The sequence below is a fragment of the Oncorhynchus gorbuscha genome, unplaced genomic scaffold (genome assembly GCF_021184085.1).
Source record: "Oncorhynchus gorbuscha isolate QuinsamMale2020 ecotype Even-year unplaced genomic scaffold, OgorEven_v1.0 Un_scaffold_602, whole genome shotgun sequence".
Taxonomy (NCBI): domain Eukaryota; kingdom Metazoa; phylum Chordata; class Actinopteri; order Salmoniformes; family Salmonidae; genus Oncorhynchus; species Oncorhynchus gorbuscha.
The window spans coordinates 16,525-41,479 of NW_025745439.1; the positions used below are offsets into that span (position 1 = coordinate 16,525).

Sequence of the window (24,955 nt, forward strand, 5' to 3'; positions counted from 1 at the left end):
TCACTCTTTTTACTCTATACTGTCTCTGTCTCATCTCTCTTTCTCTCTCTCCCGTCTTTCTTTCTTTTTCCCTTTTCTATCTCTCCCCTTTCTCTCTCGCTCTACCTCTCTCTCCTCATGCTCTAGGGGGCTCAGGGGGATGCTAGTCTCCATAACAGGCAAACTGGATGAGCTCATCAGATGCACCTCCAGGATGAATAGCACTATAACGTTGCTCCTCCTCCCCCTTTCCATCTCTTTTTTTCATCATTCCATTGAGAAACAGCTCCAATGATAAGACTGTGCCATTCTATTTTTATAGAATTCATTAACCAATATTAGGAATCATTTCACATGTCTTGTTTAACCTGGAGTGTAATTTATGCCCATACTTTGATGATTTTGTTGAATTGCCATTTATATACTCGGTAATTCAATTCATTTAAATGGGCTCTGACAACAGATATGAGGACTTGGATAACAATAAAGATTATGCTCTTTCTCTCGCTCTCACAGACACACACACACTCCCAGCCCGCATTGCCAATCCTCCCATGTCCAACCTCCACACGCCCAGGCCGCCAGGCCCAGCCGCCCGTGTCTCACATACCATGACCTTATTCCTCCTGGATCCCATGTCCAACCTCCACACGCCCAGGCCGCCAGGCCCAGCCGCCCGTGTCTCACATACCATGACCTTATTCCTCCTGGATCCCATGTCCAACCTCCACACGCCCAGGCCGCCAGGCCCAGCCGCCCGTGTCTCACATACCATGACCTTATTCCTCCTGGATCCCATGTCCAACCTCCACACGCCCAGGCCGCCAGGCCACATACCATGACCTTATTCCTCCTGGATCCCATGTCCAACCTCAGGCCCTGGCCGCCCGTGTCTCACATACCATGACCTTATTCCTCCTGGATCCCATGTCCAACCTCCACACGCCCAGGCCGCCAGGCCCAGCCGCCCGTGTCTCACATACCATGACCTTATTCCTCCTGGATCCCATGTCCAACCTCCACACGCCCAGGCCGCCAGCCGCCCGTGTCTCACATACCATGACCTTATTCCTCCTGGATCCCATGTCCAACCTCCACACGCCCAGGCCGCCAGGCCCAGCCGCCCGTGTCTCACATACCATGACCTTATTCCTCCTGGATCCCATGTCCAACCTCCACACGCCCAGGCCGCCAGGCCCAGCCGCCCGTGTCTCACATACCATGACCTTATTCCTCCTGGATCCCATGTCCAACCTCCACACGCCCAGGCCGCCCGGCCCAGCCGCCCGTGTCTCACATACCATGACCTTACTCCTCCTGGATCCCATTTCCATCGACTAAACGCTGGCTACACTTAAATCTGGCATCGTCATTATTAATTACTCCTTGGAGTTCACTTAAAATCCAGAGGAGGAGGAGGGTGTGTGTGTGGTGGGGGGGATTCTGGGGCACACGGCCAGGAACAAAGGCCTGCCACGTGGAGCCCATTCCTCCCACAACTATCCTAGAGACACAGCCGCCCCAGTCGAGACCCTGCTTCCTAATGCCCTGTGTGGCTTAGCGAGACAGAGGTTAGGACCACCGAGGCAGATTTCCCCAGGGGGGTGTGGACGCTGGTAAGAGGAAATGATTTTCAGTCGGTGATGGTTAGGCAACGTAGACACAGATGTGATGTGTAAATGTGCAGCGGCTGATACTGATGGTTTACATGTAATAGAAGGGTTAACCAAGAAACACTCCCAAAGGACTACGGGCTCTATTCAATCAGTAGCACTGAAGATCCGCTTTATAGTGCGATTGACAATTAAATGGCAACGTTCCCGCGGCCGCGGAGACTCACTTCGCTCACGGTAAACGCTGCATATGTCGGCTCAATCGGAAATGACTTTTTAATTTGACCTCTTATCTTCCGCGATACTTCGGCAATATGGATTGAATTCAGCCCTAATTAGAGGCAGAAATAAGAGCATACGAGTAATGTTGAGTTATAGCTAACCACCACATGGTTCCCTGTATCCAACGACAAGGACTGCTGTTGTTTCTATTAGTAATTGTTCATGAGGGGGATCTCTGTGTAATGTAAGCTCGTAGTAGGATGCATGACTTGGCAATATTAATGTATATATAATCTGAAGATTATTTTGAGAATAGGTTGCATGGTTTTCTGTATAGGCTAAAGGCAACGGCTACACTGCCATCAATACAATGTTCTCGGTATAGTGTAGTTACAGCATTAGCCTACTACACAAATATAATCAACTTTCTACATATAACTAGAGGTAGGCCGTGTTGAATGAAATGCCAATTTGGCTTGTTCCTTACACTGGCGAGTGCCAACACTATAAATTAAAATGATGGCAAACCATTAGTACCCTGTCTCCTTTTATAGAATAGGCCACACTGGCATCCCACTGGCTCAGGCAGACAACTTATTCAGGAGTGCGGATCTAGGATCAGATCCACCCTGTGCATACAATCGTATTCATTATGATCTAAAAGGGAAAACTGATCTTAGATCAGCATTCCTCCTCAGACATTTCATTAATATGGGCCAATGTATTTGACCGTTTTTAGGTGCACTACTTGACCAAAGTATATATATTTTTTATTTGTTTGAACCTTTATTTAACTAGGCAAGTCAGTTAAGAACCAATTCAGATTTACAAGGACGGCCTACACCGGACAAACCCAGATGACGCTGGGACAATTGTGCGCCGGCCTATGGGACTCCCAATCATAGCCGGTAGTGATACAGCCTGGAATCGAACCAGGGTGTCTGTAGTGATGCCTCAAGCACTGAGATGCAGTGCCTTAGACCGCTGCGCCACTCGGGAGCCCCAATATGGACATCTGCTCATTGAACATCTCATTCCAAAATCATGGGCATTTATATGGAGTTGATTCCCCCTTTGCTATAACAGCCTCCACTCTTCTGGGAAGGCTTTCTAGATGTTGGAACATTGCTGCGGCAACTTGCTTCCATTCAGCCACAAGATCATTAGCGAGGTCAGGCACTGATGTTGGGCAATTAGGCTTGGCTCGCAGTCAGCATTTCAATTCATCCCAAAGGTGTTTGATGGTATTTGATGTCAGGGCTCTGCAGGCTAGTCAAGTTCTTCCACACCAATCTCAACAAACCATTTCTGTATGGACCTCGCTTTGTGCAAGGGGGCATTGTCATGCTGAAACAGGAAAGGGCCTTCCCCAAACTCTTGCCACAAAGTTGGAAGCACATAATCGTCTAGAATGCCATTGTATGCTTTGGCGTTAAGATTTTCCTTCACTGGAACTAAGGGGCCTTAGCCGAACCATGAAAAATGGCCGAGACCATTATTCCTCCTCCACCAAACTTTACAGTTGGCACTATGCATTAGGTCAGGTAGCGTTCAACTGGCATCCGCCAAACCCAGATCCAATGGCGGTGAGCTTTACACCACTCCAGCCGACGCTTGGCATGGCGCATGGTGATCTTAGGCTTGTGTGTGGCTGCTCAGCCATGGAAACCCACCTCATGGAGCTTCCGATGAACAGTTATTGTGCTGATGTTGCTTCCAGAGGCCGTTTGTAACTCGGTGTTGATTGTTGCAACCGAGGACAGACAATATTTATGAGCTATGCACTTCAGCACTTGGCGGTCCCGTTCTCTGAGCTTGTGTGGCCTACCACTTTGCGGCTGGGCAGTTGACAAGCTTCCACTTCACAATAATAGCACTTATAGTTGACCAGGCAGCTCTAGCAGGGCCGAAATGTGAAGAACTGGTGTGGCTGATATAACTGAATCCACTAATTTGAAGGGGTGTCCACAAACGTTTGTATATGTAGTGTATAACTGTGAAGGGTAGTCCTTCACAATGGAATACATTTACATTTTTAGAGTATTTAAACTTGTTTTACTTTTTAAACTATAGATTTATGAAGCATATGTGTATACAATTATGTAATTTTCCCATTCAATCAATCTCCATAATCAGTGCTTACTATTGCCACAATCTCTGGGAACTCCGGAAAAAAAGTTTGCTCTGACTGGGGAAAATCGATTTGAATGGTCATCCAACTCGGAATTCCAGCACGGAACTCGAGCCTCCTTTTAGAGCTCCGACTTTCCCACATGAAAATCACTGACGTCATTATTTGACCTCGTATTTTTCGAGTTCCCAGTTGTTGTGAATGTGGCAGATAGCTCCAGACGTTCTGTTAATTGTTCCGCTCATTGTCTTGGTTGATTTGTGGGAGTGGCTAATTGCCGCACAGGTGCCTGTCATTCGTAATCAGGGGTGTGTGTTGCTGTCTGTTTGGGAGAGCCATTGTTTTAGCCGCAAGCAATTTTTACTTTAAAGTTTACCGTTTTAAAAATAGGTTACTTATTTAAGTGTATTTTCAAGACATTTTAAAGTTGACAAGTGATCTGACAGCTTTGTCACCAATTATAACTAAAGGTAGATTTCGGTCAAATTGGGATCAACTTCTATTTGGGCGAATAGCCCAGATCTATTGAAATCGCATTGTGTTGGCACTTTTCATGCATAGTCTATTCATTAAATGAATTATCTTGAGTTTGAGGGATGTTTAATAATTTCAGGCTAGCCTACACCACCAACTGCACATCTATAGGCCTAATTTGTGTTGGTTGAATGATTGGCTCGGTAATTAATTGGCGCCATAATTTCATGATTCAATACATTACCATATTTCACGTGCATTAGCGAGAAATTATATTCCATAATATTGTGAATGAAGTGCATCTCACATGGGCACATAGAATAAATGTGCCGTGCATCCATGTGTTTCTACGCGGGAGCCATGCATTTGTGGCCATCGGGAAGGATTTATAGCCTAATCGTGATGAATCCCCGTGGTGGCACGCGCAGGTCTTCGTAATTATGGCAGTCGTTCTGAGAGGGGAGAGAGAAAAAAAACACCCTGATAGGAGGCATTTTATCTTCATCACTGGACCGCTCAATTCCAATTAATTTGACAAGATTTCCCTCACGCGAAGCGCAAATCCCTATTAAAAGACGCATACTGTAAATGACAACCCTCTAAACGCTTCGCGTGTCCGAATGAAATGGAAGAGGAGAGAAAGGGAACGACAAAAGGTTAAGACGCAGCTTCCCGGAGTTATTTCCCGGCAGAGCGCCCTAAGCCACAGTCATTGGCCCTAAGCCAGCCCCCTCCGGAGTGCTCCTAGTGGTTCTATAGTAATTTCTAACCAATGATCAGTAGGTGTCCACATCCTAGCTTCCTCACCTCAGCACCAATCAGCCACACACAGCGACAGGAGACAGCACGGAGCTAACACTAGGCAGCCACACACAATACACCTCGGACCAAGCAGAGGAAACACCTACAACGCACCGTTATTTCCCCCTACAGCGCCGTGGTTTTATAATAATACACCGTTTTTTTTCTTCTAAAAAGCTCGATAAGCTATCGCTTTAAGTTTGCTATTTTTTGTACTTTTTTTTCTCAAGCCAGGAAAATAAGTCTGGAAACATGCTCCTTTTGTTTTGAGCGCTCTTTTTCAGTGTGGCTGTGCTCTTCCCACATCCTCGCGTTATTTTATATCTCCATCGCGCCTTGCGGTAATGTGCCGCTCTGTGTTGGCAGCCGACTGCTAGGCGTCTGGAATCTCTTCTCGCCAGGAACCTGGTAGGTAGGTGATGCTCTTCCATTTTACCCAGTACAGGCAGCGTCATATGATATTTTGCATGCTTTTCTGAGACTGCCCCCCCCCCCCCCCCCGATTTACGTCGGCTAAAGCTGGCGGTAAAGTGATCCCGGCGCTGTCGGATTGATTGTAACGGTTTATTTGTACTGTCCAGAGCCTTCTATGGATTGTTTCTGCATGACCTTTGGTCTCCGAGTGTCTCCGACAGACCAGACTAGCGATAATTAATGGAAGCCACAGCAGTCACACAAGGGCTCGTCAGTCGTCATCGGACGTACACTACTGTGGTCCTCTCTCTCTCTCCCTCTCTCGCCCTCCCTCTCTTTCTCTAAGTATCGAACATTTCTGTCTTTCCAAAGTTTGTTTACAGGCTGAGAATCGATAGTCGTGACTTGATTGCCTTTGGGCTGCCTATTTTGCTCCTGGGGTGAATTGATTAAGTAATAATGACTACGAGCAGGGCGGATCATTGAGGCATGGACGGTTTTGTTTACTGGTGGCGGTGGGGTGCTTTTGGGATGGCACACCATGGCATGTTTTTTGTTTCCACCTACTATCTGTCTTATCTATCTATCTATATCTATATTATGCATTTGTATGGATATTTACTTCATATTATCAGATAGGCTGTCATTGTGTTCAAACCGTTACTATTACAGTTGTTTAATATTGTGATTTTAGAAAAATGGTTTTTTTTTTTGCTTTGTCCTCAAGTTGAATATTAATAAAACAAAAACGGTTTAATCCATTATTTGGCATGGATTTCATAATTCAGGAATTTCATTTTGTGGTAGAGGAGATGTAAGCACAATTACTGCTTGATGGGCAGTTGTATATATGTTTTCTCTCAGTGGTTCCACTGTTCCTGTGTGGATATTTATCATTCATTTTGGGAGTTAGCTGTTGGGTTGTACCATGGAAGAGACTCAAAATGCTTCAGTGTTTACCCGCAATGGATTGGCTTTGGCAATTAAACAAAGAATGAAAGAGCCTGAAAAAGTTAATGGAGGGAGGGGGGAGAGAGAGAGAAGTGTCTAATGGGGCTTTTATCAGTGGAAACCAATTCCAGACAGACTGGGGGAGAGAGAGAGAGAGGGAGGGAAGAGAGGAAATGGACTCTCCCCCCCTAAGGCACTTGACACTACGGTTGTCTGTGGAGGTCTGTCTGTGGCTTCACGGGTTGGATTGAAATGCACCAGTGGTGGTCTCTCTCCGCTGTCAGTGTAATAGAACCCGGGATCCATGAATGAAAAGCAGGTGCTGTTAAGAGGCCGAACGGGAGTGGGTTTACATGGAAGAGACCGTGTGGCTTTAGAAGAGCATCAGTGGTGGTGAAGATGATATATAATGTTGACCCTCGTGAGGTGTTCAATGTGCACATTGTTCTGGAGACTGTAGAGCATCAGGATAATGTCAGGGATTCTGAAAACAGGTTGGTTTTGTGTTGACGTTCCAGAGTAGTTAGTTTCAGTGAGCATGGATGATGCTTTTCGGTTGGATATTGTGCTTATATTGTTAAAGTGACTGGTGTCGTTTATATCCCATCCATATGTATTTGTTTATCCTCTGCCAGAATATACCATCAAATACATCATTGATAAGACTTATTTCAATATATCCAGGAATCCTTTGACAACCGTATTTAAAAAAAAATCTCTTGACGTTCTCTCTGACACGAAGCTAGTGCTGTCTTCTCGAGCATGCTAATTCCTGTATCCCGTTATGACATGTTGGTGTGTCACAGCTATTATATTATTGTCACCAGATAAGGATCTGCTCGCAATAGTTTGAGATGCGTTTCATTATAAAATAGTCCGAAAGAAGAAAATGAATGAGATGCCAGCTGATTCGTCAAACATCTTTTATCAGCTTTTTATCTCATGGAAAAATGGAAATTGATTAGGCTGAGGATGTTGTTTTCCTGTTGTGTCTGTAATTGTTTGTTCTTTGTGTTCTAGTGCTGGAGGAGACAGAAGCAGGATGGTAACATATTGTTGGTGGTAACCAGCAGCTTCTAGTTTGACGAAGGCCACCGTTGACGGCGACCCCAGACTCTTCCCCAGTGAACCCTGCTCAACCGTCTCCCAGCCATGTCTAATATAAACAATGCTCTCTGCATTGAGAACGGACAGAACGCAGACGTGTCTCTCTTACAAAAGGATAACCTTCAGAACCTGCAGAACCTGCAGAACTTGCAGAACCTCCAGGATGGTGGATTAAGCCAACTTTTGGATTATAACGCCGAGATGGAACGGTACCGCTCTTTCGCAAACTTTTACAAAACCAACGGCGCGTTCGGCCAGACGGCAAAGATCGCCCGCATCACGACCCCCATTTTCCCCAGTGCCCGGATAGGCATGTCCCCGTGGAACTGCGATAACGCCATGCTCTGGGGGAGGAAATCGGCCACAATAAACCCTAATAGGACCAGCATGCACAGGAATGACTCCCAGAGGCCGGGGAAGCATGGCGTGCCGCCAGAAACGCTACAGCAAATGGCAAATAATAATTTCCTCTCTACCTTATCCCCCGAACACTGCAGACCTTTAGCGGGAGAATGCATGAACAAGCTGAAATGCGGCGCCGGCGAAGCAGAGATAATGAATCTCCAGGAACGTGTCGGAACTTTTTCCGCCATTCCGGCTTTAGGGGGCATCTCATTACCTCCCGGGGTCATCGTCATGACAGCCCTTCACTCCCCCGCAGCCTCGGCAGCCGTTACAGACAGTGCGTTTCAAATTGCCAATCTGGCAGACTGCCCACAGAATAATTCCTCTGCGTCCGGCGGGAACCCAGCGAAGAAGAAAAGGAAGCGGTGCGGGGTGTGCGCGCCCTGCCGGCGGCTAATCAACTGCGGCGTGTGCAGCAGTTGTCGGAACCGTAAGACGGGCCACCAGATCTGCAAGTTCAGGAAATGTGAGGAGCTGAAAAAGAAACCCGGCTCGTCGCTGGAGGTGAGAAAATAGAACCAGGAAACCAGGGGGGGGCCCATTCACTCCCTCCCTCTTTTCCTTTCTTTTGTTATTATCCTTCTCTCCCCTCCTTCACCGTCCTCCCTCCCTCCTCACACTCCAAAGTATTAACCTTTTCATCCAGTCACGTTTTCTAAGCCCTTGAAAATAGTTTCCATGCCCACCCATGCCTGAACATCCCCCCGGCTTCTCCAATCTGCCTACCCGCCTAGCCTAATTGGCAGTAATTAGGGGTGTTTGTGCGGAGCGCAAGCTGAGCTTGGCTCAGACACCCCGTAATTGCTGCCAGTCAGGCTGGGGCTGGAACGCATCCGAACAACCCCGGGCTTGGCTCGTCTCCAAGCCAGAGCTGGGAAATGGTTTTCAGCAGAGGGAGCGAGAGAGGGGGTGAGAGAGTCATCCCTCTCTGCACCCCGGTCATTTTAACCAATTATGGAGACCGTCTCTGGACGGTGAAGATCGATTACCCACAAAGCACCAGGGCCGACCACCGTGAGAGTGATGGCAGGGCCCGGTGATGGCGTCCATCTCATAACACTCCCCTAGTTTAATACGGAGGGAGGGGTGTAATGAAATAAAACCACCCCCAGACACATTTTGTTCGCCTGATCCTATAGGAATTGATTGAGGATAGCGGGTTTTTGAGGTGAAATCATTTTCCATTGTATTTGAGGCCATTATGACCGAATGTGGATCAATATTTTAGGGGTGATACTTTTCACATACTTGAATACAGTAATGATGGGCCCTAGAAAACAATTGTGATGCAAAGACGTCTGGAAGTTTTTTGGGAGATGCACTTACAGTAATGGGATAGTGCTGGAAAAACTAGTATGGGTGTGTTTTTGGTTTTTAGACCAAGGAAAGAAAGAGAGAAAATGAACAAACAGAATTGACAGCTAACGAGAGCATTTAGTTTCAGTGTCCTCTACATTCAGAGGGCAGGGCTGGTTTTTTTTAATTGCTGATTTTAATTGATTTATTTGGCGCCTGACATTTTGTTTATAAAGGACTGTGGTGGAATACAGATAGTTGTAAGATTGTGTTCATGGTAATGACTTCCTCTGACACAACACAGGTTTCTATTGTGGTACACCACCACAACACACCATGGCGCGGTAGGCCAGCATGGGCCAGCGATTGGTTCAATAGTTAAGTGGCAGGTGGAGCCGGGTTTTTAAAAAGGGGTCCTAATATAATATCACTTGGTCTAAAGTTGAATAACTTACTGTACAGCACGACTCTCTTCAACGTTTAATAGTCCTCGTCCCCCCCCCGTATATTTTTCAGAACTTGGTCGTGGTTATGAATGTGTTGAAAGCTTGTTGTTCCTTTGGAGATACAGACATACACTGAGTGTACGAAACATTAGGAACACCTGCTCTTTCCATGACGTAGGTTGACCTGGTGAGTCCAGGTGACAAGCTAGGATCCCTTATTGATGTCACTTGTTAAATCCACTTCAATCCGTGTAGATGAAGGGGAGGAGACGGCTTAAAGAAAGCATGTTGTTCCTTGTTAGGCGGTTTTCTTATTGCTTCCCTTGATGTTTCTTGCCTACCTTATAGAAAACACTGGAAACATTGATTCATAACTCCTAAATAATGCACAGGATCAGAGTGAATATGCAGATGGATGCATGTTGTTTACCTTTATTTAACCAGGCAAGTCAGTTAAGACCAAATTCTTATTTTCACTGACAGCCCGGGAACTCTGGGTTAACTGCCTGTTCAGGGGCAGAATGACATTTTGAACCTTGTCAGCTCGGTGATTTCCAACCTTTCGGTTACTAGTCCAACACTCTAACCACTAGGCTACCCTGCCGTCCCTCCACTCTAACCACTAGGCTACCCTGCCGCCCCTCTACTCTAACCACTAGGCTACCCTGCCGCCCCTCCACTCTAACCACTAGGCTACCCTGCCGCCCCTCCACTCTAACCACTAGGCTACCCTGCCGCCCCTCCACTCTAACCACTAGGCTACCCTGCCGCCCCTCCACTCTAACCACTAGGCTACCCTGCCGCCCCTCCACTCTAACCACTAGGCTACCCTGCCGCCCCTCCACTCTAAACCACTAGGCCCTCCACTCTACCACTAGGCTACCCTGCCGCCCCTCCACTCTAACCACTAGGCTACCCGCCCCTCCACTCTAACCACTAGGCTACCCTGCCGCCCCTCCACTCTAACCACTAGGCTACCCTGCCGCCCTCCACTCTAACCACAGGCTACCCTGCCGCTAACCCTAGGCTACCCTGCCGCCCCTCCACTCTAACCACTAGGCTACCCTGCCGCCCCTCCACTCTAACCACTAGGCTACCCTGCCGCCCCTCCACTCTAACCACTAGGCTACCCTGCCGCCCCTCCACTCTAACCACTAGGCTACCCTGCCGCCCCTCCACTCTAACCACTAGGCTACCCTGCCGCCCCTCCACTCTAACCACTAGGCTACCCTGCCCCCTCCACTCTAACCACTAGGCTACCCTGCCGCCCCTCCACTCTAACCACTAGGCTACCCTGCCGCCCCTCCACTCTAACCACTAGGCTACCCTGCCGCCCCTCCACTCTAACCACTAGGCTACCCTGCCGCCCCTCCACTCTAACCACTAGGCTACCCTGCCGCCCCTCCACTCTAACCACTAGGCTACCCTGCCGCCCCTCCCTCTAACCACTAGGCTACCCTGCCGCCCCTCCACTCTAACCACTAGGCTACCCACTAGGCTACCCTGCCGCCCCTCCACTCTAACCACTAGGCTACCCTGCCGCCCCTCCACTCTAACCACTAGGCTACCCTGCCGCCCCTCCACTCTAACCACTAGGCTACCCTGCCGTCCCTCCACTCTAACCACTAGGCTACCCTGCCGCCCTTCCACTCTAACCACTAGGCTACCCTGCCGCCCCTCCACTCTAACCACTAGGCTACCCTGCCGCCCCTCCACTCTAACCACTAGGCTACCCTGCCGTCCCTTCTTGTGGATCTAGTGAAGTAATGACCCAGGACATCTTTTTATTCTTTACTCATCATACCGCCAATTTGTCCAGGATTTTGTTTGGTTCCAACAGACTGTGTATAAGAAAGTGAGATAGTTGGCTGGTTCCATGCTTCAGACTGAATGTTATGATGGAATCAGTAATGATACTGTACTGAACTGTCTTCTAGGTCCGTCTGAAGGGTTGTGAGTTAATGGTTTCTGTGTTAACGGTACACTATGGAGGTTTAGTTTGTTTACCTCAAATTTTGGATTCAGTTTAGACTGTATGGTACACGCATATACTACCCTGTGTATTTATTTGGACAGAGAAGCTAAACATTTGGCACTACACTCCAGTATTTTGGATTTGAGATCAAATATTTTCTGAGGGGATAGTACAAAATGTCACCTTTTATTTGAGGGTGTTTACATGCTCGTCTGTTTAACCATTTAGAAATGAAAGCACTTTATGTATCTCGTCCCCCATTTGAAGGTGTCACGTTTGGATGGATTTCCTAGTGCATTCACTTTAGTCAAGTTAATGATTTGGTCCCATATTTGTAGCGTGCGATGACTACATCAGGCTTGCATTCAGTGTTGACTGTATGGTGCATGTGGTAAAATATTATTCACTTTGCTGCCTCCATTAAACCACACAATCCTTGTTACCCGTGTTACAGGTAGGTCCGTGTTTTCCTAGACTGGTCCCTGATCTGTTGACAAAGACCTTAGGCGTTGGCTATACAGCCTGGGACCAGGTTAGTGTTATTGATACTTGGCTTGATTACCAGTACATCAACATCAGCTTTATGCCATATAACTCCTTTAACCACAAGAGACATATTCCCTCTGCACCTCCCTCTGAAACCTGCTTGTTGTGGGTTTTAAAGTCCTACTCCGGTCTCCTTTTCACCTCATTTAACACCCAGTTCACTTAACAGAAGGCCGATCTCAGTAGGTGGTCCTGGGGGGGGGGGAGACTCTTTGAATGCCTACTCCTTGGAAGTTTGAAGTTGTCTAAAATACACTCTTTTGTGCAGCAATTTCTTTTGGTATCCTTTAGCATGTGTGTTTACTTAGTTTTTCAACAGGAAAAGTGAAAAAAATGACTACAGGATGTCGTTAAATGCTGGCGGTTGCAGGTGTCTAATAGAGGCTCATTTGATGTTGACTCCACATCCCAGGTCCTAACAGGTGTTCTCAAACGAGGTGTTCAGGAAGACGCCCTTTCATGCCTGATGGATGGTTTGGCTGGGTTCGGGAAAAACATCCATTTGCCAACTAAGACCGTTGGAATTACCATGGAAGGAAGGAAGGGAGGGTGTGAAAAACAAAAACAAATCCAAACGTGCTTTTAAAAGAGAGATGGGTACTTGAATTGTGAGTTCTGTCATTCAGATTATGGGGTTCCTCTTCTACCGGTAACGGTAATTATTATTTTTGTCTCGGTACCTGTAATTATAGAATCGGGTTGTGCCGAGGAGGCTGTGTGTGTGTGTTGGGGTTCAAAGGCATTGTAGAAGGTGTGAAGTTAGTTACATACCCACTTGGGTTGGATGTATTTTTGATATGTTCAGATTCAGTCCTTTTTCACCACATCTCAGTGCTGTAAACAATCCTGCATGGTTCCATGTTGGGACGCAAACGTGGTGAAAATAAGCACTCGAGCGAGTTTGTTTAGACTTCAGGACAGATGCACGCAGTCACACACAGTCACGCAGTCGCACGCACGCGACTCACAGTCGTCACTCGCAGTCATGCTGTCGCACGCACGCCGTCACGGGGTTGCACGCCCGCATGCAGTCGCTCACACGCAGTTGCACGCACACAGTCTCTCACACGCAGGCACAGTCACACAGTCTCACTCACACAGTCACACTCACAGTCCCCCACTCCACACACACACACACACACACACACACACACACACACACACACACACACACACACACACACACACACACACACACACACACACACACACACACACACACACACACACACACACACACACACACACACACACACACACACACACACACACACACGTAAACATTAGCAGCCTGTACCTCTCACCTAGGAAGGGAGGAAGAGACTATAAGCTAGTGGCAGAAGCCAGTTAGATTTGGTTGTCAGTGTTTTCCACATGGGAATCACCCTGAACTAATTATATCTTAAGTAGAGCTGGATAAATGCAAATCAGAATTTTACTCACACCCCTGAAATCGGAGAGCCAATTTAATCTAATACCCCCTTTAATTTAGCGCACTAATGCAGGACCCTGGAGGATTGCCCTGTGTCACCGCTGTGCTGTTCTGTTCTGCAGCAGTCTGTCTGCTTCTCTCGCTCTCTCAATCTGTCATTCCCTCATTCTCTCTTTGTGTCTCCATATCTCTTTCCCTCTCTCTTACTCCCTCCCTCCTCAATCAATCAATCAATCAATCAATCAAATGTATTTATAAAGCCCTTTTTACATCAGCCGATGTCAAAGTGCTATACAGACACCCAGCAAGCAATGCAATCTCTCATTCTCTGTCACCCCGTCCATTTGTCTCTGTCTCCTGTCTCTGTCCATTTGTCTCTGTCTCTGTCTCTCTGTCTCTGTCTCTCTGTCTCTGTCTCTGTCTGACCCCAAAATGGATTAGTGTGGTGTAGAGGAGGAATCTCACCCAACCTAACATTTCCCCAGCAGCTAACTCTGCCTAGTGTGGCTCCAGGGTTCTAGGTGCAGTCTGTGTTTGTGTGTCTGAGAGAACCTATACTCCTCTTTATTTCAACAGGGAGTCCCATTGAGACCAACGTCTCCTCCGCAAGGGGGCCCTGCGTCCTGCAGTTAAACACAATGTCATTGTAGCCCTGGTACGGTAGACCAGGTCTCACCAGGGCTGTGACTCAGACAGTTTCTGAGTATATCCCAAATGCTTATGTCCTGCTTCCGAAGGCACCTTCCAACTGAAGTGTTTTACTGAACCCACGTGTTATTTCTCATCTCTACTCTTCTTTTACTTCAGTCTTACCACTTAGTGTGTGGAGCGCTATCACACTGTTACACTGTAGTTGATTTTAGGGAAGGACTCATGTTCCAGGACTAATGTGTATCCATTTCTCTACCAGCCCCATTCAGAGGTTCTCTTCATAAACAGTTTAAAAGTGTGAGAGAGATGCAGCTTAAATGCACCATGAATTATTGAACGATCGCTAGGGGCTGTCAGAGGGAATGAGATACTCCGTTTCCCCCACGTGCTAAAGCTACTATTGCTCATTGAGCGATCTTCACAAATTCATACGAATAGCGATGCGCGAGTTAAGACGACGACAAACTGTGATTGTGGACGGTTGGCTTGTTAGTTTTTAAAGATGGCTGCTGTGTTGTGCGCTGAGAAGTAAGGCATTGTGCAGGACTCTTTCCCCCCTGAGTGTGTTGGTGTATCATAGTGCTTTGTGATGTCACAGACCAGAGAAATGTTCAACATCTTTTTCTATTCAATACAGGGTGAGGCCCTAAGACTCCCCATTCAGATTGTAGTACTTGGTATCCTTTTCAGTCAAACAAATTCGGAGGCCGACGGTCTGCTACATTTTCCTTTATTCCCAGTCTCTCTGCTAGTTCTTCACTTTACTTGACAAATGGGTGCTCTATTGTACAATCTAACGTCCTTACCATCTTGCCAATAAACAAATATTATCCCATTTAGAATGATTCAATACATCTGAGATTTGTACACAAGATGTTATAAGGCTCACGTTTACTGCAAGATGTCAACAGTAAGAGTATATCTTCCTAGCCTGCTTGAGAGACAAGGGGACAATTCCTCAGACATTTCAAGTAATATTTTATTGATTGAGTTTCTGAGACTTCCACAGTATCCTTGTATCTTGTAAACAGAGCCACTGTTCACCGCGACACTATTTACTAAAAGGAGATGATTAGCTAGCCTTGGAAAGGTGTTTACAGGCTATCTCTGATACCATGGGTTGTCTTAACATGCAGGAGAGAGACAGAAATGGAGCACAATCCCATTGAACAGAAAACCGCTCCTCAATTAGCGAATCTGAAAGGCCACCGCCATGGCATCGGCCCCAGGAAAAACAGAGTGCCACGGAAAATGGCGTGCATGCAGCACTCTCTCTCGTCCTCCTCTCTCTTTGTGGCGTGTTGTGAAATACATGAAATGGCGAGATGAAACGTCGGCGGTCAGCAGCGGCACAACATCCTCTGGCATAAAAACAACATTTTCTTATTGTGATAAGGCACCCTAAAATGGTGGGAGGCAGGACCTTGAAGAAAATAGAGCCAGGGATCCATCTCAAGCCTCTTAATGAGAGAGAGAGGCCGCGCCAAATAATCGCCGGACGCGTCGGCGGACTGCGCCCCGAGTCTAATTTGTTTTAGGTGTGCTCAGAATAGATAAGGACCAATCTGTGGCCTTTTTTTCCCTCTCCCTCTCCCCCAACCTTTGCCTCCCTGGAGATAACGCAGAGTCGTCCGCCCCCCCCCCCCCCCCCAGCCAATCTCTTCAGGCAGAGAGTAGCGAGGTAGAGTGGAGGGTGGCGAGAATGAAATAAAATAACCCTGAGGGACAGACGGCCTTTTAGATCGGCGGATCTTCTATCTTGTTGGATTTATTTGAGTTTTAAAACCACCGATTTAATTTGACGGAGGTCTGAGTGAGGGAATAAAAGACGGAGGGGGAAATGAGGCCCCCTCACGCCTCCTCACACGCGCGTGGTCTCAACCTGAAGGGCAACCTTAAGCTTCTGTCAAGACAATAGGATTTTGCCAACCGAGCTGCCACGCAGACCGCTTAATTATATATACCTAGCCTCTCTTCTCCTCCCTGCTGCATTCCTGCATGCTACCCTCTACCCTGGGCTACTCATGAGAAGCCAGGGTCTCTCGGTCTTTGTTCCCTTCTTGTCTTTTTAACATTTTATTTATTTTTATTAAGATTTGTCTTGCAGCAGCGGTGGCTCTGTCGGCTTTCATTTGCAACACCGCTAGGCTATACTCCCAGTCCCGCCAGCAGCTAGCACAAAAGCTCTTAAAGAATTGATAGTTTTGCCACTGCCACCAATTAAGTCTGGGGTGTAATCGGAGGTGCCCTTACAGCCCCGCGGCCCGTCTCCTCCCTCTGCCCCCGTTTTGATTTAACATCCCACGGCTCGGTGGAGAGAGGGAACTCGTTGTCATTGGCCTGAATAATAGGAGAGGTGGGATGAGGGAGCGGGGGAAGACGGTGGGATGAGGGAGCGGGGGAAGAAGGTGGGATGAGGGAGCGCAACGGAGCGTGGCGGGTGGACAGCGTGAAAGTGCAGGTGCTGGGGACGTTAATGTGTGGCACCATTTTAAATTTTAAACAGATGGTAAATTATGGATGGTCGGCTCTGGCAGAGAACTTAAAGGTATCTCGTCATTACTGGGAACCCGTGTGAAGGGGAAGAGCGGATGTTAGTAAGTGCAACGAGGCCACTGCGTCAACCATGGCAGTTTAGGTCTTAGCACATTTACAGAAGGATATTCATCTAATTGTAATATAGTGTTTCTCAGCTATCATTGCAGATAGCTAATCATTTAGAATATGGTAGGTGCAATGATGAGGTGTCTATTGTTTTCAGGAAGAATCAGGAGAAAACAACCTGTTTGTCTGGGTCTGAAATGGCTTCCTATTCTCAATGTAGTGCACTATAATTGACCCCTATTCCTTATTTACCAGTAGGGCACTATATACTGTAGGGGGCCATTTCAAACACAGCCATTGACAAAACCCTTTCCAATATCCCTCTGCCTCTCTTTCTCTCATCCAAGGGAATTGACAAGGAAGTGAGTTTCTGTCATCTATTTGTGGTGGATATAGAGATCGGTCAGTGCGGTTAAAGCGTCTCAATTTCTGCAAGTCAGATCCACGCCTATCACCACCACCTCCCTTTACTCCGGGTCTGCTTTCAAATATGAATATTTCATGCCAAGCATCTGATACTGTGAGCAGCGAGACATTAAGGCTTTTTGTTGTTGTTGTGATTGAACCCCTCGGGGTTAGAGAATGTCACTAGAGGAGTGAAGTCAATCGCTGCCCCCCGAGCAAAGAGGATAGAATGGATGGTGCCTCTGTTGATGACATCGGGAGGCGTATTTTCCATTCACAAACCAGGAAGGACGTTGTCCATTGAAATATAGAGCCTTTGTCACTTTTGCTGTTTACGTTCAATGACAAATGTATTATATAGCTATGGTTGTAGAACTAGAATCTACCATAGAACTATAGAATGTTGTTCATATTCTAAAAGGAAGTAGTTTTTGTCACCATAGAACTATATCATGAATTATTCTACGGTTGTCACACTGAGAGAGATGGTTGGAGTAGTTCCACTGTGAAGAGCAGTGGGAGGATCTGGAAAGCTTTGAGAGAGATGGTTGGAGTAGTTCCACTGTGAAGAGCAGTGGGAGGATCTGGAAAGCTTTGAGAGAGATGGTTGGAGTAGTTCCACTGTGAAGAGCAGTGGGAGGATCTGGAAAGCTTTGAGAGAGATGGTTGGAGTAGTTCCACTGTGAAGAGCAGTGGGAGGATCTGGAAAGCTTTGAGAGAGATGGTTGGAGTAGTTCCACTGTGAAGAGCAGTGGGAGGATCTGGAAAGGAGCTGGTTTATTTTGACGCGGTGTGACCACTTTCTGTGTCTGATCAGTGTGGAGCTGGATAACCGAGCAGGGGGTCGTCTGCTTAGATTAGTTCAGTTTTAAACGCTTTGCCTTCAGCGTATCACGTTGCACCGTTGGCTGGCTGTTTTCTGGCTACGCTGTGACTGGGTGTCGGTTTTCTGTTTTAGTAGTTTGTCTATCTTGGTGTCAATCAAATCTGTGTCCGTTTGAACCTCTTCTCCTATAGCATGACGTTAGTGTGTCACCTTGTTTTGTTGGCTGGTTACACTGTGAATGTGTTGGCTGGTTACACTGTGAATGTGTTGGTTGGTTACACTGTGAATGTGTTGGTTGGTTACACTGTGAATGTGTTGGTTGGTTACACTGTGAATGTGTTGGCTGGTTACACTGTGAATGTGTTGGCTGGTTACACTGTGAATGTGTCGGCTGGTTACACTGTGAATGTGTCGGCTGGTTACACTGTGAATGTGTCGGCTGGTTACACTGTGAATGTGTCGGCTGGTTACACTGTGAATGTGTCGGCTGGTTACACTGTGAATGTGTCGGCTGGTTACACTGTGAATGTGTCGGCTGGTTACACTGTGAATGTGTCGGCTGGTTACACTGTGAATGTGTCGGCTGGTTACACTGTGAATGTGTCGGCTGGTTACACTGTGAATGTGTCGGCTGGTTACACTGTGAATGTGTCGGCTGGTTACACTGTGAATGTGTCGGCTGGTTACACTGTGCATGTGTCGGCTGGTTACACTGTGCATGTGTCGGCTGGTTACACTGTGCATGTGTCGGCTGGTTACACTGTGCATGTGTCGGCTGGTTACACTGTGCATGTGTCGGCTGGTTACACTGTGAATGTGTCGGCTGGTTACACTGTGAATGTGTATCTATATTAGAGGTCGACCGATTATGATTTTTCAACGCCGATAAAGATTATTGGAGGACCAAAAAAAGAATATGCCAATTTTAAAAAACTTATTAATTTTATTTGTAATAATGATAATACTGAATGAACACTTATTTTTACCTTAATATAATACATCAATAAAATCAATTTAGCCTCAAATAAATAATGAAACATGTTCAATTTGGTTTAAATAATGCAAAAACAAAGTGTTGGAGAAGAAAGTAAAAGTGCAATATGTGCCATGTAAGAAAGTTAACGTTTAAGTTCCTTGCTCAGAACATGTGAACATATGAAAGCTGGTGGTTCCTTTTAACATGAGTCTTCAATATTCCCAGGTAAGAAGTTTTAGGTTGTAGTTATTATAGGAATTATAGGGCTATTTCTCTCTATTATACCATTTGTATTTCATATACCTTTGACTGTTGGATGTTCTTATAGGCACTTTAGTATTGCCAGTGTAACAGTATAGCTTCCGTCTCTCTCCTCGCCTCTGGGCTCGAACCAGGAACACATCGACAACAGCCACCCTCGAAGCATCGTTACCCATCGCTCCACAAAAGCCGCGGCCCTTGCAGAGCAAGGGGAACAACTACTCCAAGTCTCAGAGCAAGTGACATCACGGATTGAAATGCTATTAGCGTGCACTCCGCTAACTAGCTAGCCATTTCACATCGGTTACACCAGCCTAATCTCGGGAGTTGGTAGGCTTGAAGTCATAAACAGCTCAATGCTTGAAGCACAGCGAAGAGCTGCTGTCAAACACACTAAAGTGCTGTTTGAATGAATGGTTACGAGCCTGCTGCTGCCTACCATCGCTCAGTCAGACTGCTCTATCAAATATCAAATCATAGACTTAATTATAACATAATACCACACAGAAATACGAGCCTTTGGTCATTAATATGGTCAAATCCGGAAACTATCATTTTGAAAACAAAACGTTTATTCTTTCAGTGAAATACGGAACCTTTCCCTATTTTATCTAACGGATGGCATCCCTAAGTCTAAATATTGCTGTTACATTGTACAACCTTCAATGTTATGTCATAATTATGTACAATTCTGCATGACTTTCAACCTTTGTCTCTCCCGAGCCCGTACGGGAGTTGTAGCGATGAGACAAGATAGTAGCTACTAAAACAATTGGATACCACGAAAACGGGGTCAAATAAAAAAATTTAAAAAATGGTTAGGTTTGGGTGCAACGACAGTGCTAAATCATCACCCGTTTGGTAGGCTGTGATTCGATAAGAAATTAACAGGCAGCGCATCCATTATATGCAACGCAGGACACGCTAGATAAACTAGTAATATCATCGATCATGTGTAGTTAACTAGTGATTATGTTAAGTTTAATGCTAGCCAGCAACTTACCTTGGCTTCTTGCTTCCCTCGCGTAACAGGTAGTCAGCCTGCCATGCAGAGTGTGGAGTGCAATGTAAGGCAGTTGGACTAGCGTTGGTCTAATAACCGGAAGGTTGCAAAAACGAATCCCCGAGCTGACAAGGTAAAAATCTGTCGTTCTGCCCCTGAACAAGGCAGTTAACCCACCATTCCTAGGCAGTCATTGAAAATAAGAATGTGATCTTAACTGACTTGCCTAGTTAAATAAAGGTGTAAAAATATATATATATTTTTTAAAACGGCCAAATTGGTGTCCAAAAATACCAATTTCCAATTGTTATGAAAACTTGAAATCGGCCCTAATTAATCGGCCATTCCGATTAAATCGGTCGACCTCTAATCTATATAATTAAATGTTTTTTAAATATTTTTAGTCTCTAGTCTCAACTCTGGACCTCGAAGCCAGTTCCACTAAGTTTTTTTCATTGTTCCCCTCTAATCAGGGACTGATTTAGACCTGGGACACCAGGTGGGTACAATTAATTATCAGGTAGAACAGAGAACCTGCAGGTTCAGGATCTCGTAGGGTCAGAATTGAGTAACCCTGGTCTATACTGTAGTCTACGGTCTAAATGTCTTCTGGTTTCAGTCTTACATTTGATCATGTATCAATACTATTACTATACTATTAAATAATGAAACATACTGAATAATTGTGTGTTAATTAGCCATGGGCTATACTAATAGTGGCTTAGCGTGTGTTAGACACCTGTTGGGTTACACATGCATGTGAAAGGGAAAGGGGGATACCTAGTCGGTTGTCCAACTGAATGTATTCAACTAAAATGTGTCCTCTGCATTTAACCCAACCCCTCTGAATCAGAGAGGTGCAGGGGGCTGCCATAATCAACAACAACGTCTTTGGCCCCCAGGAATGTGTTAATGCTTGTTAGGTCAAATGTTGTTGCCGCTTTTGTATGGTCATAGTGTCTGCTAATTAGTGGTAATAGTTAATTGAGAGGTAATGACTATCAATTTTTTTTGCTTTTTTTAATTGTCTAATTTTAATTGGTTAATTTTCCCAGAATATTACTCATCTGTGTGGTGTTACAGTACCTGTACAGTATAATTCACATTGATTGATGACTGTCTGCCCATAGCCTTCATCAGGGTTTTCACAACTAAAACTGTACTGTTTGTGATGTGGTATGCTTTATATGTAGATTTCTCCATAAATATCCCTGCCTCCTAATTTAGCCCCCCCCCCACCCCCTAGTACAGACCTGTATGTTGGCGCCAGTCCTCCTCTTCTGGATGCTGTGGAGAGCTGCTCTCACTCAACACACACACACACACACACACACACACACACACACACACACACACACACACACACACACACACACACACACACACACACACACACACACACACACACACACACACACACACACACACACACACACACACACACACACACACACACACACACACACACACACACACACACACACACACACACACACACACACTCAGCTCTCCTACTTTGCATTTTGATTTAACATTTCAGAGGAGCTGGCAATATGTTGCCTCCCTTAGGCCCTCTTTCCACCAGCCACACATGGCTTCTTCTGGCCGCCACGCCAACAGGCGCTCACTGACATCGCTCGTTCAAAGGGCTGGAAGTTTCCTAAACTCCAGATCCCTCAGGTACCCTGCGCCTGCAGCCTTAACGTGTGTCCTGTAGTTTGGTTTTGGTTTCCTTCCCATCTAACCTCCCCTGTTTGCTTTCTCTCTCTCTCTCTCTGTCTGTTTTTCCCATTTTAGAACGCCACTGACCTCACCCTCTCGCTCTGTCTTCGTTTTGCTTTCTGGAAACCTCTGTCGCTCCAAAGTACCCCAGATAGGGTTTTCTCCCAGTGGAGTGTTGGCTAGCTCTCTGCGGGAAGGCTTGGCCAGACTGCTAGTTTCACAAGGGGAATTAGGTGAGGCTAATTTAAATGGAGTCCTGTAGGGTACAAAGTATTAGAAATGTTTTGGTCTGTGAAACAAACATATGGAGTTTCTTATTGGAGAATTCCAGACTAGCACCTCCCCACTTCCAAATGTTTTCTCCCTACTGAACACAGCCAATGTGATCTTATCTGCTGTGGAGCTGCAGACGTAAAGGTCTGACTGACCCAGGGGCCAACCCCCCCCAGCCCCTCTGTAGTAGGTCAGCCCCCTCTGACTATGTGTTGGGATTTACCAGCCGTGATAAATGGGGGTGGTTGTCTGAGCAGCGTTCAAGAGCAACAAGGACTTGTTTAATTTGAACCTAAATATCTTTCTAATATATCACAGACGGTGAGAGCCTTTTTTAAACAGTGGGAGCAGTTTGATCCGTTCTTCTTTGTCAGAGAGGCTGAATAGCGAGTACTTTTTATATAGAATTAGTTTCTTTACAGGGCTCCAAACAATACATTCTTCAGACTAAAAAAGGAATAAAATATGTACAAATCCTGCTTTCAAAGGTTTCTGTCCCTTCGTTGTATTGGATTTTGATGACGAGTGGTGTTTCTAGGTTGATACAGCTCAATACATTGGTCAGCAATGTTGGACTGTGGGTGTTTTTATTTGAATTTTACACTAGGCTATTTTCATTCGAAATAATACCTATTTTGATATTACGGACGTTAACACACATTATGGCAGTGAAGTGTGACTGACTATAGCATTGACAGTAGAGCTGTGAAATATATAGCACAAACAATAGGACTACCTTTCCATGTTTAGACCAGGTTTTACTCTTACTGGGTCAGTTGATAGAAATAGAATCCCTAGAATGGTAAAAACCCCTTTAGACCTTGTCAATTTGACTGGGAATGTCTGTTCTTGTCATTCTAACGCAGTGGTTCCACCTCCATCCCATTGCCAGCCCAATGCTAAACTGGATAAAACTGTACATTTCCACTCCACTCATCCCCCAAGATGAAATTAGTCCCAATTGCTATCTCAGTGTAAATCTGCTGCTATAGTGACGCCGTAAAGTACAGCTCCTATAGGAATACTGTAGTGTAATTACGTTCCCCCACATTAGCATACGGTGGCCCAGGAGAGTCAAACTGAGCAGGGCCCCCGGCGGCACTTTGCCATATGGTTGTCTGGGTCTCTCAGGGCGATATTTGGCAAGGCTCTCGCAGAAGGTCAAATATCAAGTCGGAGGACCGCGCCAGTATTGCATCTATGCTAATTGCCCTCCTCCTCCTCTCGCTCACTCTCTCTCTCTCTCCCCGCTCTGTCTCCCCCCTTCTGTTTCTCATACTCTCTTCCTTCTCACTATCTGTTCTCTCGCTCTCTCTCAATTCCTCTCCTGTGACCCCCCCAACCCGAGCACCAGCTCTCTTAAGCATGCCAACATACACCCCCCCCCCTGAGCACCAGCTCTCTTAAGCATGCCAACATACACCCCCCTGAGCACCAGCTCTCTTAAGCATGCCAACATACACCCCCCCTGAGCACCAGCTCTCTTAAGCATGCCAACATACACCCCCCCCCTGAGCACCAGCTCTCTTAAGCATGCCAACATACACCCCCCCCCCCCTGAGCACCAGCTCTCTTAAGCATGCCAACATACACCAGCTCTCTTAAGCATGCCAACATACACCCCCCCCCCTGAGCACCAGCTCTCTTAAGCATGCCAACATACACCCCCTGAGCCCCCCCCCCTGAGCACCAGCTCTCTTAAGCATGCCAACATACACCCCCCCCCCCTGAGCACCAGCTCTCTTAAGCATGCCAACATACACCCCCCCCCTGAGCACCAGCTCTCTTAAGCATGCCAACATACACCCCCCCCCCCTGAGCACCAGCTCTCTTAAGCATGCCAACATACACCCCCTGAGCACCAGCTCTCTTAAGCATGCCAACATACACCCCCCTGAGCACCAGCTCTCTTAAGCATGCCAACATACACCCCCCTGAGCACCAGCTCTCTTAAGCATGCCAACATACACCCCCCCCCTGAGCACCAGCTCTCTTAAGCATGCCAACATATCCCCCCCCCCCCCCCCTGAGCACCAGCTCTCTTAAGCATGCCAACATACACCCCCCCTGAGCACCAGCTCTCTTAAGCATGCCAACATACACCCCCCCTGAGCACCAGCTCTCTTAAGCATGCCAACATACACCCCCCCTGAGCACCAGCTCTCTTAAGCATGCCAACATACACCCCCCCCCCCTGAGCACCAGCTCTCTTAAGCATGCCAACATACACCCCCTGAGCACCAGCTCTCTTAAGCATGCCAACATACACCCCCCCTGAGCACCAGCTCTCTTAAGCATGCCAACATACACCCCCCTGAGCACCAGCTCTCTTAAGCATGCCAACATACACCCCCCCTGAGCACCAGCTCTCTTAAGCATGCCAACATACACCCCCCCCCCCCTGAGCACCAGCTCTCTTAAGCATGCCAACATACCCCCCCC

The 24,955-nt window shown here is 46.7% G+C and overlaps 1 protein-coding gene across 7 annotated transcripts in view; it reads left to right on the plus strand.

Moving 5' to 3' along the window:
- Positions 1–1,478: 1,478 nt before the first annotated feature.
- The window catches only part of cxxc4 (CXXC finger 4), a 41,257-nt gene continuing 17,780 nt past the window's right edge, over positions 1,479–24,955 (plus strand). For 3 of the 7 annotated variants that reach the window (XR_006835726.1, XR_006835725.1, XM_046334378.1), the window contains exons 1-3: positions 4,444–5,632; positions 7,606–8,601; positions 12,269–12,346. Coding sequence is in view for 5 of the 7 variants with exons in the window: in XM_046334378.1 (XP_046190334.1) it covers positions 7,738–8,601; positions 12,269–12,346 (942 nt within the window). In the remaining 2 variants the exon portion in view is untranslated. Of the gene's footprint in view, positions 1,596–4,443; positions 5,633–6,747; positions 7,080–7,605; positions 8,602–12,268; positions 12,347–24,955 lie in introns of those variants that run through there. The other 4 variants (XM_046334382.1, XM_046334380.1, XM_046334381.1 and 1 more) reach the window with 4 other exon arrangements.